Source organism: Schistocerca americana, chromosome 5 (assembly GCF_021461395.2).
Source record: "Schistocerca americana isolate TAMUIC-IGC-003095 chromosome 5, iqSchAmer2.1, whole genome shotgun sequence".
NCBI classification, from domain to species: Eukaryota; Metazoa; Arthropoda; class Insecta; order Orthoptera; family Acrididae; genus Schistocerca; species Schistocerca americana.
In genome coordinates, this window is record NC_060123.1 from 309874692 (window position 1) to 309892776 (window position 18085).

General features: G+C 38.1%; 1 protein-coding gene across 2 annotated transcripts in view; it reads left to right on the forward strand.

Moving 5' to 3' along the window:
• LOC124615947 overlaps window positions 1-18085 on the forward strand; it is a 166290-nt gene that overhangs the window by 113403 nt on the left and 34802 nt on the right. For both annotated transcript variants that reach the window (XM_047144147.1, XM_047144148.1), the window contains exon 7: window positions 15416-15552. In XM_047144147.1, the coding sequence (XP_047000103.1) occupies window positions 15416-15552 (137 nt within the window). The remainder of the gene's footprint in view (window positions 1-15415; window positions 15553-18085) is intronic.

Consider the following 18085-nt stretch of genomic DNA (forward strand, 5'->3'; position numbering starts at 1 on the left):
TGTTAAGTCCCATAGTGCTCAGAGCCATTTGAACCATTTTTGTTGTTGTTGTTGTTGTTGTTGTTGTGGTGGTGGTGGTGGTGGTGGTGGTGGTGGTGGTCTTCAGCCCAAAGATTAGTTTGATGCAGCTCTCAATGCTACTCTGTCTTGTGCAAGCCTATTTATTTCTGAATAACCACTGCAACCCACATCCTCCAAATCTTCTTACTGTGTTAATTTTTTGGTCTTCTCTATGATTTCTACCCCCAACACTCCCTGCTGATAGTAAATTGGTGATCCCTTCATGTCTTGGAATGTGTCCTGTCAACCAGTGCCTTATTTTAGTAAAGCTTTGCCACAGATTTCTTGTATTTCCGATGCTGTTAAGTACCTCTTCATTAGTTACACGATCTACACATCTGATCGTCAGCATTCTTCTGTAACACCACATTTCAAAAGCCTCCATTTTCTTCTTATTCATTGTCCATGTTTCACTTCGATACATGGCTACACTTAGACAAGTATCTTCAGAAAAGGCTTCGTAGCCCTGAAATCTATATTTGATGTTAACAAATTTTTCGTCTTCAGAAATGCTTTTCTTGCCATTGGCAGTCTCTATTTTATACCCTCTCTACATTTTTGCCATCATCAGTTATTTTGTTGCGCAAATATAAAACTCACCTACTGATTTTAATGTTTCATTTCATGATCTAACTTCCTCAGCATCGCCTGATTTAATTAGCCTAGATTCTATTATCCTTGTTTCTCCATTGTTGACGGTCATCTTATATCCTCCTTTCAAGACACTGTCCATTCTGTTCAACTGCTCTTCCAAGTTCTTTTGCTGTCTCTGACAGAGTTACAAAGTCATTGGCAAACCTCTCAAAGTTTTTACTTCCTCTCCCTGAATTTAATTCCTTCCCAATTTTTTTACTACATGATCAATGTACAGATTGAATAACAGTGGGAATAGGCTATAACCTTGTCTCACTCCCTTCTAAACCACTGCATTTTGACTCTTATAAATGACGTCTGGTCTCGATCTTCCCCGATGTCGGCTTCTATCAGTTTTTTCCATTCGTCTGTTAGTATCTTGCAACTTTGATTTATTAAATTGATAATTTGGTGACATTCACACCTGCCAGCATCTGCTTTGATTGTAACTGGAATTATTACACACTTCTTGAAGTCTGAGGGTATTTCACCTATCTTATACATCTTACACACCAGATAGAATACTTTTGTCATGGCTGATTCTACCAAGGCTATCAGTAGTTCTTACGGAATATTGTATATGCTGTGGGCCTGCTTTTGACTTAGGCCTTTCAGTGCTCTCTCATATTCTTCTTACAGTATCATACCTCTCATCTCATTTTCATCTACATCCTCTTCCCTTTCTGTAATGTTGCTTTTAAGTTCATCTCCGTTGTATAGGCTCTCTATATACTACTCCCATCTTCCAGCTTTCCTGTCTTTGCTTAGTACTGATTTTCCATCAGAGCTCCTGATATTCATACAGCTGCTTCTCTTTTCTCCAAAGGCCTCTACAATTTTCCTGTAGGCATTATCTATCAATCCCCCAATGAAATATGCGTCGAAATCCTTATATTTGCCTTCTAGCCATTCCTGCTTCGCTATTTTGCACTTCCCGCCAATCTCATATTTCAGCTTGTACTCCTTTTGCCTGTTTTATTTACTGCTTTTTTATATTTTCTCATTTCATAAATTTTATTCAATATTTTCTGTGGTATCCCAAGGATCTTTTTGTACTAGGTCTTGTCTTCTCCCCCCTCCCCCTTTTGTCCTCTGTTGCCTTCACCGTTTCATCTCGCAAGGTTATCCAAACGTCTTCTGCTGTATTTCCTCCCTCTGTCTAGTTAGCTCTCTCTGAAACTCTAAACAATCTCTCGTTCTTTCAACTTATCTGTGTACCATCTCATTAATTTCCTATCCTTTTGAAATTTTTTTTCAATTTTATTATACAGGTCACAAAAGTTGTGGTGAGTCCACATTTGCCCCTGGAAATGTTGTATGATTTAAAACCTGTTTCTGAAATCTCTGTCTTACCAGTGTATAATCAATCTGTAACCTTCTGGTGTCTCCAGGTCTCTTCCATGCGTTCAGTCTTCTTTCATGATTTTAAAACCAAGTGTTAATGATTAAATTTTGCTCTGTGCAAAATTCTACCAGGTGATTTCCTCTTCCATTTCTTCCCCACAGTATTTCATAATCACCTACTGTTTAACATTCTCTTCCTTTTCCTACTATTGAATTCCATCCCCATCACAATTAAATTTTCATTTCTCGTAACTGTCTGAATAATTTCATTTATTTCATCATACATTTCTTCAATCTCTTTATCATCTGTGGAGCTAGTCGGCATATAAACTTGGACTGCTGTGGATAGTGTGGTCTTAGTGCCTATCTTGGCCACAATAATGTATTCACTACGCTGTTCATAGTAGATTATCAGCATTCTTATTTTCTTATTTATCATTAAATGTACTCCTACATTACCCCTATTTGATTTTGTATTTATAACCCTATATTCACATGACCAGATGTCTTGTTCCATCTGCCACTGAACTTTGCTAATTCCCACTATAACTAACTACATCCTATCCATTTCTGTTTTTAAATGTTCTAACCGACTTGCCTGATTAATAGATCTAGCATTTCACACTTTGCACCATAGAGTGCCAGTTTTGTTTTTCCTGATAACAGCATCCTTCTGAGTAGAACCTGCTGGGAGATTTGAAGGGGGTCTATTTTATCTCCAGAATACTGTACTAAAGAGCATGCTATCATCTTTTAACAATACAGTAGAGCTGCATGCCCCTGGGGAAAGTTATGGGTATAGTTTCCCCTTGCTTTCAGCCATTTGCAATGGTAAGGTAGAGATTTTGAAATCAGAATCCAAATAACAGAACATTTCCATTACTAGATGTGGCCTTTGACTGTATCTCTTGATAATAAACTGTGGATTAAAATTTTAAAAATCACAGATACATAGGACATTAAGGAATTGGATGTGGATAAATTGAAACAAAGTGAGGTTATCAGGAGTTTCAAAGGGGGTATAAGGCAACAGTTGATTAAAATAGGCAAAAGAAGTAAAATAGAAGATGAATGGGCAGCTTTGAGAGATCAGATAGTGAAGACAGGAGAGAAACAGCTATGCAAAAAGCCAAGGTCCAGGAGGAACCACTGGATAACGTGCAATATATTAAATTTAATAAATGAGAGGAAAGTTTAAAAATGTTGAAAATGAAAGGGAATAAAAATGTCTGAAGGACATAAATTATCAGATATTACAGAATGGCACAGCAGGAATGGTTAAAGGAGAAACTTGAGGGAAGTATTGTGGATAGGGAAGAGGAAATTCGTAAAGATGATTTGGAACGTATGATAAGATGAAAAGAATTTGACTGAGCATTGAAAGACTCACTGAAACAGGCATCTGGTTTAAATGACATTTACAACAGCTATTACGATCCTTGGGAGAACCAACCATACATAACTGTTCCAGCTGATATGTAGGATAATTGAGACAGATAAAATCACCTCAACTCCAAGAAGAAAGTAATAATCCCAACATTGAAAAAAGCAGATGCTGATAGGTGTGCTTGTTACTAAAAATCAGTTTAATATATTAACACTAACTAAGCAGATGAGAATTCAAGACTGATAGAAGCCCTCCAGGTTTAACACCAGTTTTGGTTCTAATGAAATGTAGGAACACTTACTTAACACTAGAACCGCCGGAACTAGTACTATACTTAGAACTGCCGATGTGGTCCAAGTGACCATTTTCTTTGTAAGTACATGCTGTGCTGTTTAATGTAAATATTAATGACCTCGATAACAATGTATCACTTTAATTACGTTTAATAACAGTATCACTGTATTTTACAACAACAATGGGAACATTATATTACTAATATTAAAGAACATAGTTCACAATATTTATCTGCAACCATACTAATTGTATTGCAGTAGTTTTAAAATTAATAGAAATTAATCTTACTGGAGAAACTAAGTACCCATGAATTTATTAAGAGAAAGACAAATCATAAAATATGACCATGTATAGTACCTAATCCTACTTACAAGCATTACAAACTACTGTCTTTATTACTTTATATGTACACGGCCCACAAACATATCTCTTGCATTTACTGCACACTTCATTTGTCTTGTTTCTGCTTTTCCTTGTTTGGCATAGTTTTCTTACTTTCGCAGGAATTTTCGCTTCTCCTCTTTCTTCATCACCATCGTCCTTTTCTTCCTTTTCTTTTCCATCCGTTGGCATCCTTTCCTGATTTCTGGTTTCCATATAGGCTCTACGTGATTCTTCTGCTACATTTAGGATGAAATTCCTCCTACTTATTTTGATCCCCGTCACTAGCTTGAAAATGATCCATGCGTTGATGGTTGCTAAATCAAGGATATTGTGAAACACGTGTACAGGCCATCGACGAGTACCAGAGCGGACAGAATATTTCCTCGACATCTACAGCAAATTTTGTGCTATTGTAGAAGCTCACTGTTTTGGGAAGGTGTTTCGAATTATTTTGTATTTCAACATCTGTGTGCGTGGTGCTATACAGAAGAACATTTTTGTTCTTTTTCCCTTGGTAAACAGTCAGAGCACCACCTTCCCTTTTCAAGAGAACAGACATATAAAGAGGAGTTTTCATTTTTTTTTATAGTGTTCAGAATTCCTTTTTTTGCACAATTAATAGTGCTGACAAGACTAGTTTTCTCTTTTTCCAGTCTCTCCCCAAGTGTGACTGAAGTGAAAAAATTATCAGTAGTCACATTTTGCCCCTTATTGCGATATGGAGCTACCAACTTCATTACTACTTGTTCTGGAAGTTTCCCGTTAGGTGCCCTCTGTTCGTTCTTTCCTACATAAGGGAACCCATTACAAAGATATTTTGTTTCTACATCTGCTAGAAGCCAGAATTTGATTCCGAATTTATCAGGCTTATTTGGCATATATTGCAAATATGGACACCTGATTCTGCTGGGGAAAAGTTGTTCGTCCTCAGTGACATTTAATCCAGGTATGTAATTCAACTGACAGTTTTCTATAAAATGGTTTCAAGTAGTTGATGTTGTTGTTATGGTCTTCAGTCCTGAGACTGGTTTGATGCAGCTCTCCATGCTACTCTATCCTGTGCAAGCTTCTTCATCTCCTAGTACCTACTGCAACCCACGTCCTTCTGAATCTGTTTAGTGTATTCATCTCTTGGTCTCCCTCTACGATTTTTACCCTCCACGCTGCCCTCCAATACTAAATTGGTGATCCCTTGATGCCTCAGAACATGTCCTACCAACCGATCCCTTCTTCTAGTCAAGTTGTGCCCCAAACTTCTCCCCAATCCTATTCAATACCTCCTTGTTAGTTCTATGATCTACCCATCTAATCTTCAGCATTCTTCTGTAGCACCACATTTCGAAAGCTTCTATTCGCTTCTTGTCCAAACTACTTATCGTCCATGTTTCACTTCCATACATGGCTACGCTCCATATAAATATTTTCAGAAACGACTTCCTGACACTTAAATCTATACTCGATGTTAACAAATTTCCCTTCTTCAGAAACACTTTCCTTGCCATTGCCAGTCTACATTTTATATCCTCTCTACTTCAATGATCATGAGTTATTTTGCTCCCCAAATAGCAAAACTCCTTCACTACTGTAAGTATCACATTTCCTAATCTAATTCCATGAGCATCACTTGACTTAATTCGACTGCATTCCATTATCTTCGTTTTGCTTTTGTTGATGTTCATCTTATATTCTCCTTTCAAGACACTATCCATTCCGTTCAACTGCTCTTCTAAGTCCTTTGCTCTGTCTGACAGAATTATAATGTCATCGGCGAACCTCAAAGTTTTTATTTCTTCTCCTTGGATTTTAATACCTACTCTGAATTTTTCTTTTGTTTCCTTCACTGCTAGCTCAATATACAGATTGAATAACATCGGGGAGAGGCTACAACCCTGTCTCACTCCCTTCCCAACCACTGCTTCCCTTTCATGCACCTCGACTCTTACAACTGCCATCTGGTTTCTGTACAAATTGTAAATAGCCTTTCGCTCCCTGTATTTTACCCTTGCCACCTTCAGAATTTGAAAGAGAGTATTCCAATCAACATTGTCAAAAGCTTTCTCTAAGTCTACAAATGCTAGAAACGTAGGTTTGCCTTTCCTTAATCTAGCTTCTAACGTAGGTTTCCTTAATCTAGCTTCTAAGATAAGTCGTAGGGTCAGTATTGCCTCACGTGTTCCAACATTTCTACGGAATCCAAACTGATCTTCCCCACGGTCGGCTTCTACCAGTTTTTCCATTCGTCTGTAAAGAATTTGTGTTAGTATTTTGAGGCCGTGAGTTATTAAACTGATTGTTCGGTAATTTTCACATCTGTCAGCACCTGCTTTCTTTGGAATTGGAATTATTATATTCTTCTTGAAGTCTGAGGGTATTTCGCCTGTCTCATACATCTTGCTCACCAGATGGTAGAGTTTTGTCAGGACTGGCTCTCCCAAGGCCATCAGTAGTTCTAATGGAATGGTGTCTACTCCCGGGGCCTTGTTTCAACTCAGGTCTTTCAGTGCTCTGTCAACGCTTCACGCAGTATCATATCTCCCATTTCATCTTCATCTACATCCTCTTCCATTTCCATAATATTGTCCTCAAGTACGTCACCCTTGTATAGACCCTCTATATACTCCTTCCACCTATCTGCTTTCCCTTCTTTGCTTAGAACTGGGTTTCCATCTGAGCTCTTGACATTCATACAAGTGGTTCTCTTCTCTCCAAAGGTCTCTTTAATTTTCCTGTAGGCGGTATCTATCTTACCCCTAGTGAGATAAGCCTCTACATCCTTACATTTGTCCTCTAGACATCCCTGCTTAGCCATTTTGCACTTCCGTCGGTCTCATTTTTGAGATGTTTGTATTCCTTTTTGCCTGCTTCATTTATTGCATTTTTATATTTTCTCCTTTCATCAATTAAATTCAATATTTCTTCTGTTACCCAAGGATTTCTACTAACCCTTGTCTTTTTACCTACTTGATCCTCTGCTGCCTTCACTACTTCATCTCTCAAAGCTACCCATTCCTCTTCAACTGTGTTTCTTTCCCCCATTCCTGTCAATTGTTCCCTTATGCTCTCCCTGAAACTCTGTACAACCTCTGGTTTAGTCAGTTTACCCAGGTCCCATCTCCTTAAATTCCCACCTTTTTGCAGTTTCTTCAGTTTTAATCTACAGTTCGTAACCAATAGATTGTGGTCAGAGTCCACATCTGCCCCTGGAAATGTCTTACAGTTTAAAACCTGGTTCCTAAATCTCTTGTCTTATCATTATACAAGGTGTTACAAAAAGATACGGCGAAACTTTCAGGAAACATTCCTCACACGCAAATAAAGAAAAGATGTTATGTGGATATGTGTCCGGAAACGCTTAATTTCCATGTTAGAGCTCATTTTAGTTTCATCAGTATGTACTGTACTTCCTCGATTCACCGCCAGTTGACCCAATAGAAGGAAGGTAATGTTGACTTCGGTGCTTGTGTTGACATGTGACTCATTGTTCTACAGTACTAGCATCAAGCACATCAGTACGTAGCATCAACAGGTTAGTGTTCATCACGAACGTGGTTTTGCAGTCAGTGCAATGTTTACAAATGCAGAGTTGGCAGGTGCCCATTTGATGTATGGATTAGCATGGGGCAATAGCCGTGGCGCGGTACGTTTGTATCGAGACAGATTTCCAGAACGAAGGTGTCCCGACAGGAAGACGTTCGAAGCAATTGATCGGCGTCTTAGGGAACACGGAACATTCCAGCCTATGACTCGCGACTGGGCAAGACCTAGAACGACGAGGACACCTGCAATGGACGAGGCAATTCTTCGTGCAGTTGACGATAACCCTAATGTCAGCGTCAGAGAAGTTGCTGCTGTTCAAGGTAACGTTGACCACGTCACTGTATGGAGAGTGCTACGGGAGAACCAGTTGTTTCCGTAACATGTACAGCATGAGCAGGCACTATCAGCAGCTGTTTGGGTACACTACTGCGAATGGTTCATCCAGCAATGTGTCAATCCTCATTTCAGTGCAAATGTTCTCTTTACAGATGAGGCTTCATTCCAACATGATCAAACTGTAAATTTTCACTATCAACATGTGTGGGCTGATGAGAATCCGCACGCAATTGTGCAATCACGTCATCAACACAGATTTTCTGTGAACGTTTGGGCAGGCATTGTTGGTGATGTCTTGGTTGGGCCCCATGTTCTTCCACCTACGCTCAATGGAGCACGTTATCATGATTTCGTACGGGATACTCTACCTGTGCTGCTAGAACATGTGCCTTTACAAGTGGCAACATGTGGCTCATGCATGATGGAGCTCCTGCACATTTCAGTCGAAGTGTTTGTACGCTTCTCAACAACAGATTCGGTGACCGATGGATTGGTAGAGGCGGACCAATTCCATGGCCTCCACGCTCTCCTGACCTCAACCTTCTTGAATTTCATTTATGGTTGCATTTGAAAGCTCTTGTCTACGCAACCCCGGTACCAAATGTAGAGACTCTTCATGCCCGTATTGTGGACGGCTGTGATACAATACGGCATTCTCCAGGGCCGCATCAGCGCATCAGGGATTCCATGCGATGGAGGGTGGATGCATGTATCCTCGCTAACGGAGGACATTTTGAACATTTCCTGTAACAAAGTGTTTGGAGTCACGCTGGTACGTTCTGTTGCTGTGTGTTTCCATTCCATGATTAATGCGATTTGAAGAGAAGTAATAAAATGAGCTCTAACATGGAAAGTAAGTGTTTCTGGACACATGTCCACATAACATATTTTCTTTCTTTGTTTGTGAGGAGTGTTTCCTGAAAGTTTGGCCGTACCTTTTTGTAACACCCTGTATAATCTGTCTGAAACCTGTCAGTATCTCCGCGCTTCTTCCCTGTATACAACCTTCTTTTATGATTCTTGAACCAAGTGTTAGCTATGATTAAGTTGTGCTCTGTGCAAAATTCTACCAGGCGGCTTCCTCTTTCATTTTTTAACCCCAATCCATATTCACCTACTACGTTTCCTTCTCTCCCTTTTCCTACTACCGAATTCCAGTCACCCATGACTATTAAATTTTCGTCTCCCTTCACTATCTGAATAATTTCTTTTATTTCATCATACATTTCTTCAATTTCTTCGTCATCTGCAGAGCTAGTTGGCATATAAACTTTTACTACTGTAGAAGGCGTGGGCTTCGTGTCTATCTTGGCCACAATAATGCGTTCACTGTGCTGTTTGTAGTAGCTTACCCGCACTCCTATTTTTTATTCATTATTAATCTGACTCCTGCATTACCCCTATTTGATTTTGTATTTATAACCCTGTATTCGCGTGACCAAAAGTCTTGTTCCTCCTGCCAGCGAACTTCACTAATTCCTACTATATCTAACTTTAACCTATCCATTTCCCTTTTTAAATTTTCTAACCTACCTACTCGATTAAGGGATCTCCGATCCGTAGAATGCCAGTTTTCTTTTTCCTGATAACGACGTCCTCCTAAGTAGTCTCTGCCCAGAGATCCGAAGGGGGGACTATTTTACTTCCGGAATATTTTACCCAAAAGAACGCCATCATCATTTAACCATACAGTAAAGCTGCATGCAAGTAGTTGATATAAGCGCAAATTTGTCACTTTTCAAACGTTCCGACCGTGTATTTTTTTCATCAAAACGCAGATATTTCAAAATTTCTCGAAACCTGTTTCTGCTCATTGTGTCAGTGATAAATGGGGCTCCCCACTTTTTCGACTACAACTCATCTACTTCAATACATCTGGCACCTAGTGCACCACAAACATATAATAAAGCAACAAATGCATCTAATTCTTCCAAATTCAAACTCCAGGAATCATTTCCAAGAAGCCGTTGTACCTCTGCTTCTGTGCATTTCTTTATGTGTTTCAACATTGATTGATCAACTAAAAGGCGCCAGGCACTCGAAGCATTATGATTTGAGATGTGCTGCTTTGCATGTGGAGTAGGTCCCTGTGTTTCTTTCAATATATTCTATTGACCTATCCTAACTGGATTAGTAAAACGGAAGTCTGCTTCAGTCCACTCCGTGATCCCATCCTTCCCCAGGTTCTGGAAGTGAACCCTCACTTCGTTCTCCTCTTCTACGTCGATTCTGTATTGGTCCACTTACAAGAGGTGCAGTTATTTTTTTACCCAGGGTAGGTCCTTCCCTGGCATTGTTTATATTACTGCTTGGTCCTGGTTCAGCAACTGCGCGAGGAAAGAGACAATTAGAAAGCTACAACTCATTATAAAGATAACATACCACACAATAAAATAGCAGTAACAGAAGTAGCAGTAGAAGTGTCAGCTCTGTTATAATAGTGATCATTATTCATATAGTAACAATAACAATAATAATAATAATAATAATAATATAAGTGAATGTAAATTACCTTCATATTCAGTCTCGGAGCTGTCACTATCCACATTAGCGACAGGTTGGTAATCTTCATCTGTAGAATCTTCCACAAGGTCCTCAACTTCAGGATCATTTTCAGCATCTGATTCGTACAAAAGTGTTACAATTTCTTCATCTGAAAGTGGCCGTGGCCGTGGTTTGTATCGCTGTGACATCTGAGCCATGTCTACTGCTCTGAGACCAGTACTCAAATGTTTATGCGAAACCCAATAGCAAACAATAAATGACATATTGCTTTGTTGAGCTTTTAAATTCAAACAATGTGAATAAACTTCAGTAACCAACATATTTAGTACATTGTTGATGAGTGCTAAGAATAAATCTGGGGAGTGACGCACAACAATCTTTAAATAATCTGTTTTCAAATTTACATGTAATGTGGTCAAATTGACCACTCGGCGGTCCTAGTGTTAAACCTAGAAGAAAGATTTAAGAAGGGGAAATGTACATTTATAACATCTGTTTGAAAAAACTCAGTGCTGCAGTCCGGAACCGCAGGACTGCTACGGTCGCAAGTTCGAATCCTGCCTCGGGCATGGGTGTGTGTGATGTCCTTAGGTTAGTTAGGTTTAAGTGGTTCTAAGTTCTAGGGGACTTATGACCTAAGATGTTGAGTCCCATAGTGCTCAGAGCCATTTTTTTGAAAAAACTCATTGACTTTCTGATTATCTATAACTTGTACGAGGGGTGGTCACAAAATTCTAGTCATCACCTTGAAACAATAAATTTATGTAAATAATTTTTTACCAATAATCAGAATTACTGGTTGGAGCAGTATGCATGAGGGAAAGACAACCACTTGCCTATAGCTGGACTTTTGATGTGGCCAAGGGAATGTGTGTGTGAATTTCTGTGTGGTTGTTTGTGTCAAAGTATGTGCTATTGCTGAAAAAAAGAGCTAATGCTCGAAAACTGGTGTGAATGCTGTTTTCTGTTATATATTACTGTGCTCTGTGCATCAGTCCATTCTAGATGAGTGGTTGCCTTTTCCTTGTGTCATGTCATTAATTGTTTGTTTGTTTGCAGGTACATGTCTGCAGTCTCAGTACATATTGAAATTCCCACACAGCAGTACTGTGGCATACTTGTAGAGGAACTAAATCAAAGTGGCGCAATAATTTGATAAAGTGGAATATCGTGTGGCGATTCATTTTCTGCATATGAAGGGAACGACACCTTCATAGTACATGCTGAGTTGGTGGAAATGCATATTACACAGAGGTTAGGTGGTGCAGACACTCTTCCTGGTTAACCAAGTCTGAATGATGGAGAATGAAGTGGCAACCCGTCTGCCTGTGAAGAGGCCATGCTGCTTGAAGAGCAGCATGTCACAATTGAAGCAGTACTGAAAAATTTTGTACAAATCGGTCATGGATAAGTTTACAAGGTCTAGTACGACATTTTGTACATGACACAGGTCACCACGTGATATGTTCCACAACTACTTACACCAAGACCTGTTGAACCAAGGTAGCAGCAAAAATGTTGCATCTGTGTCACATCAGTTCAGAATAATTTATAATCACTATAAACAAATGCTTGGTGTGCCATTATGACCACGAGACAAAGGAGCAAAGTAAACATGTGGATTCATGTTTACTGAGAATGGGGAAGACCATCATTCAGCAAGGTGATGCTGAATGTTTTTTTGGGATTTACATGGTGTAGAGATAAGAGATCATGCTTTTGACGGACATACCGTCACTGGAGTATACTACCAAAATCAGTGGATGTGTTTCCTGAAGGTTGTCAGAACAAAGCATTGCAGGAAGCAATCGGAGGGGGTGTTCCTGTTCCAGGATAATGCCCCAGCTCATTCTTCAAAGGGAATGGTTAATGCACACTGGTTCTTCTTTTGGCTATCAGATTTTGCATCACCCTCCATATTCTCCTAACATAGCACCCAGTGACTTATACTTCTTTCCTAAGATGAAGAAACAGTTGCTTGGTTGGTATTTCCAGAGTGATGACAGGATGGTTTTCAAGGTGGAAAGTTTCTTGGACAGCCAAAATGCAGATTCATTGTCCACCAAGACATTCATTGTTTGTAAAAAAATTTTCACATTGGTGGGTGAGTATGTAGAGAAGAACCAATGCCATCACCAAGTTTCAAGGTTGTAGCTTGATTTTTTTCAAGGTGATAATTAAAGCAGTATGACCACCCCTATACAGAAACCCGACTGCAGTTATAAGAGGTGGAGGACATGCATGATAAGCTGTAGCTGAGAAGGTAGTGAAACAGGGTTGCAGTGTAACCTAAGAAATTAAAATTAAAGGAGGAATAAATAAATAAATAAATCAGGAAACGCTGAGAAAAGTTCTACACACACATATACAGGATGGAGAACACCAGACCAGGAAAGAAACTACTCGACATCATAACAAAGAGTTAATGCAGCACGGAGTGCCTAAAGCAGATCCAGAGGGACATGCAACAGATAAACATAGAAAATTTCGAAGACCGCAACAAGTGCCAGAGTAAAATCGTGAATGTGAAGTTCGGGCAAAAAACAATGCAACAACCTGGTAAAAAGTGGACAGACAAATAGAAGAGAGAACATTGTGGGAGGACGAAGAGTTTCTGGAAGAGGAAGGGGGAAACATCGAAAAATAAAATCATGAATTCAATTTCAGTCACTCTCCTAAAGGGGAATAATCGATTGAATAAATAAATATTAAATAAAAAACTTTGAGGTGTGCCGATAACATTGCAGTTCTGCCAAAGATGGCAAAGGACTTGGAAGATAAGTTGAATGAAATGGACAGTTCCCAGAATGAAATTTTCACTTTGCAGTGGTGTGTGTGCTGATATGAAACTTTGTGGAAGATTAAAACTATGTGCCGGACCAAGACTCGAACTCAAGACCTTTGCATTTCGCGGGCCCATGCTCGCAGTGAGGACGAGGAGGTGAGGTACTGCCAAAACTAAAGTTGTGAGGACGGATCGTGAGTCGTGCTTAGGTAACTCCGATGGTAGAGCACTTGTCCGCAAAAGGCAAAGGTACTGAGTTTGAGTGTCGGTCCAGCACACAGTTTTAATCTGCCATGAAGAAATGGATAGTGTCTCACAAGGAGAGGTCCCCAGCTGTGGGATTGTCTTTTTGAAACAATCTGTACGGCGATGTCAGTTAGGGTCCAAAGAATCGTACACTGCAGCCACTCTGCCTGGTGGTCCCTCGTCTGGGGGGAATCAGAATTTCTCATGATAGTCTATGGACTTAATAATAATATGTATTTACGGATTGTGTATGTAGTGTAATGGTTAAGGTGATGATCTCATAAGCAAAAGATTGTGAGGGTTAAATCTTGTCAGGTATTTTGAATTTTTTTAGTTCTAAATCTTTATGGAAATAACTCTGATTACTATGTTTACACACATTTTAAATTTATATTTCTTTGTCACATTTTAGTCAACATATTAACTTCCTCATTTGCTCTTGTTTTTCCTTCGTATCATTCTTTTCCACTTTGATTCTTTGTGTATTTGAATTCAATTATTTTTATGTATTCATCATGATGTTTAAACATTTGAAAGTGGTGATCTGTGTGTGAAAAAAAACAATTTAATTATTTTGATTTATTTATCATGATGTTTAAACATTTGAAAATGGTGATCTGTGGGTTAAAAAAACAAAAGATGAAATTATCTATTTATATGGACCATGCAATAGAGTCAGGAATGTATTTTTGTTACAAGATGTATATCATTTTGGAAAACAGTCATCATACAGAAATTCAAAACATAAATTCTTATTGGAACATAGACAAAATAACAAGGATGATGGTTTAAACGGAAGCTGGGATATAAGAAAAATGAAATTCAAGCAAAGTGAGAAATAGAAATAATGAATCATTAACATGAATGTAGACGATAAAAATAGAAGAAATTAAATTGATGTTAACACATAAAAATAATCAAAACCACATGGACAAGAATTACAAGTGGGAAAAGATTGATAGGAAGAAAAAGAGAGCAAATTTGTATTTCATATGTTGACTAAGACGACACGATAGAGGAATACAAAAGAAAATTACATTTAAACCAATTAATTGAATAAAAATAATGGTCAAAGTCATTTCCATAAAGAATTAAAAATAAAAAATTTCGAAATGCCTGACAAGATTTGAATCCACAGTCTTTTGCATGTATCAGTACCGTAACCATTACACTATGCAACCAATCTGTACATTAATGCTATTTTTAGTAGTTATAGAGCATCAACAAAATACTGAAATTTTCTTTTTTCGTCGATCACCTGCAAACAAGGATCCACAAGGGTGAGAGGCTGCAGGCTGTGATTCCTTGGACGTACCATTGTGTAGATTGTTTCAAAAAGTTGATCCCACCACTGGGGACGTCTCCTCATCAGATAAATTAACATTAACAAAAACAGAAGTAGAGCATTATTTTATAGTCAAATTAAATGAAGACTGAAGGAATTAGATTAGGAAATGAGACAGTAAAAGTAATGGAAGAGTTTTGCTATTTTGACAGGAAAATAACTAACAGTGGCAGAAATAAACAGTATATAAAATGCAAACTGGCAATAGCAGGAAAAGCATTTCTGAGAGGGTTAATTTGTTAACATTGAATATAAATGTAGGAAGTGACAAGTTGCAGTTACTCTTGTGTGAGAAACTTCATAGCTTCTGCTTGTCAGAGTACAACTTAAATTTATTTGTAGTGCCATATACTGCACTGCCTGCATTTTTGTAATTTCATTGTATTCTTTTAATGTGTAATTAGATAAATGGATTGTGTAACAGTCAGTAGTTCTGTAAAAATTAATATAATTTTATTAGTAGATTTATGTGTTAATGAAATTACTAGCCAACATTTGGATGTCTGTAACATTCTACTATCAAAAGATTGTTAATTTTTTTCCTTTGTCTTGATTCCAGAGCTGCCCACTAACAGTTTTCTGAACGACTGTACTTCTAATTCGCAGCCCAGTAAGACTGTTGTAATACAAGATGAACAGTCTGTTGACAAAGGGTTCACAAGTTTCATTGGAAATTCATTGCCATTTGACATACAGGTATGTAAAAGAATAATTGATATGTGTTACATAATTTCTTGAGGTTTTTTCACATAAAGTTCTACCCCACTGTAACCGTTTGGTGTTACTAGTAACTTAAGTCAAGTGGTACAAAATAAAGTGGGTTATTGTGAGATCTTACCACATTGTTTGGGACCTACTGTAGTAAATTTTAATGTACATTGCAATTTCCAAATGGTGCAGTTTAGACATGTATTTTAGAGTGTATAGTTGTAATGATTGTGAAAATGAGTAAGGATTCAATTTTCGATTCAGATCTCTACCTGACCATCTTGATTCAGGTTTTGTTCAGCTCCTTAAATCATTGTGTACAAATCGTGAGATGGCACCTTGAAGAAAGACAACTGCTTTTCTCCTTGTCTCATTGAGCTAATATCCTATCAATCCTAGTTATAGTATCATGTTAAACTACATGTGTGCTATATGCTCATGAATTTACAAGCAGTTTGCTCTTCCAGACTGTGATAATGATGATGATTGTAGGATTAGGACACCTAACAGGAGAAAGACTTTGACATGATCAAGTCATCTGTAAAAAGATGTGGGATGTGATAAATGTTTTAGTCACGCTCTTGTTATGTAGAGAGTCTTTTACATCTGCAACTTACCAATCAGTTCCCAATGAAAAATGGAAAAAATATATTTAAATATGACAATTGCTTTTTGTTATAAAATAAAAAGCTTGCTGCCCAATAGAGGCAGATGTCAATTTTATAGATGGACAGATACCTTAGATAAGCAACAAAAAGAGATTATAAGAGTGGTTCATAAATGGCAAAGAAAATAGGAAGAAAGTAGAAAGGAAACCTTCAGCTGTTGAAGAGATTCCCAAAAGAATTGGGCTAAGTTGATTGGATCTGTAGAATTCATAGAGCTGAGACATGTCAAAAGTATGAAAGAGAAAGAAGAGAGATTTCTTTGAAAACTATAGTCCGATCCATGAACGATGGCGGTTCGCACATTCAAGGCATGGATTGCATTATTACTGTCGATTTCAAGCGACAGTTGTGGTATGGAAATACGCGTGCTTTCTGCTTGAAGAAAATTATGTCTCTCGGTTGCTTATGCAGAGTGCGTCACTTACCACCATCATCAGTGATGACAACTCGCAACAAGTGGAATAAAAATGCACTACTATGATAACTTTTAATGCTCGCATAAACTATGGCATTCAGATCAGAGTGCTCAGGACACTACTGAATTCTCATTGGCTTTCAGAGAATGTGTGACGTAGATGCACAGAAAAAGCCTAAACTCAACTGCCATCATACATGACTCCAACTATAGGAGTTGGGTGTCATCTGGAATGACCTGCTGTTTACTTTGAACAGTGAAAGATGGTTGTCAATTGAAATGATGACTGGTTGGATTTAGGTGTATTAAGAAACATAATGCAGGCATATTTGGCAACTGAATTCTCAGAGAAGTGGTTTTAGGTTTTGGTAAGATAGTGGAAAAAGTTACTGTGCGGTATTGTTGTTATACGTCCGGAAGTTTTCATAAAAATTATTGGAATGCCTTATGTGTTGGGACTCAGAATGAGAGCTGTGATGAAAAGAAACTTTACCTTTTATTGATGACTATGCAGTTAAGTTATCATTTGAGTCTCCTGTAAAAAGATCTTTGTTTAATATGACATTCTTGACATGGTCACTGTTTAGGTGAGCTGCAAGAAATTTGTGCAAGTGGTTGAGGTGGGGAAAGAGACAGGAGCTGGCAGAATACATCCTTGGAAACAGTTGAATATATTTTACACAGTTACAAATTTATTGTTTAACATACTACTTCAGTTGTTGGTAACAGTCAGAGAAAAATTAGTTCAGCAATGATAGAAAACAGCTTCACAATTTGTAGCCCCAGTACTCCAGAATACGAAGCCCTAGCCAGAGCTAGTACAGATGATAATATAAGTATGGAATTACAAGATAGCTACCAAGAAGAATATTAATTGGAAGGTGAACATTGTGTATAGCATAAGTGCTGAACAAGTTGTTGGCAGGGACAGGAAAAAAACATTTTATTATATGGCTGATTTTGGTGTTATTTCTTGCCAATTTCAATATTTTTTTTTTTTTTTTGCTAAATGTTAGGTTTTTTGCCAAATTTGTGTTATTTTTTGCCAAATTTTGTGTTAATTTTTTTGCCAAATTTGGTGTTAATTTTTTTTGCCAAATTTGGTGATATTTTGCGCTAAATATGGTGGTGTTTTCACTTGCAATTTTGATTGACATCTTATTTTTGAAGTACTGTGTATACTTCCTTTTTGTTTTAGTTCGTTGTTTTACAGGTTTATATTGAAAACTGCTGACGGGAATACTGTCTTTCAAATTCTGAAGGTGGCAGGGGTGAAATATAGGGAGCAAAAGGTTATTTACAGTTTGTACAGAAACCAGATGGCAGTTATAAGAGTTGAGGTGCACAAAAGGGAAGCAGTGGTTGAGAAGGAAGTGAGAGAGGGTTTAGCCTACTCTGATGTTATTGAATCTGTATGTTGAGCAAGCAATAAAGGTAA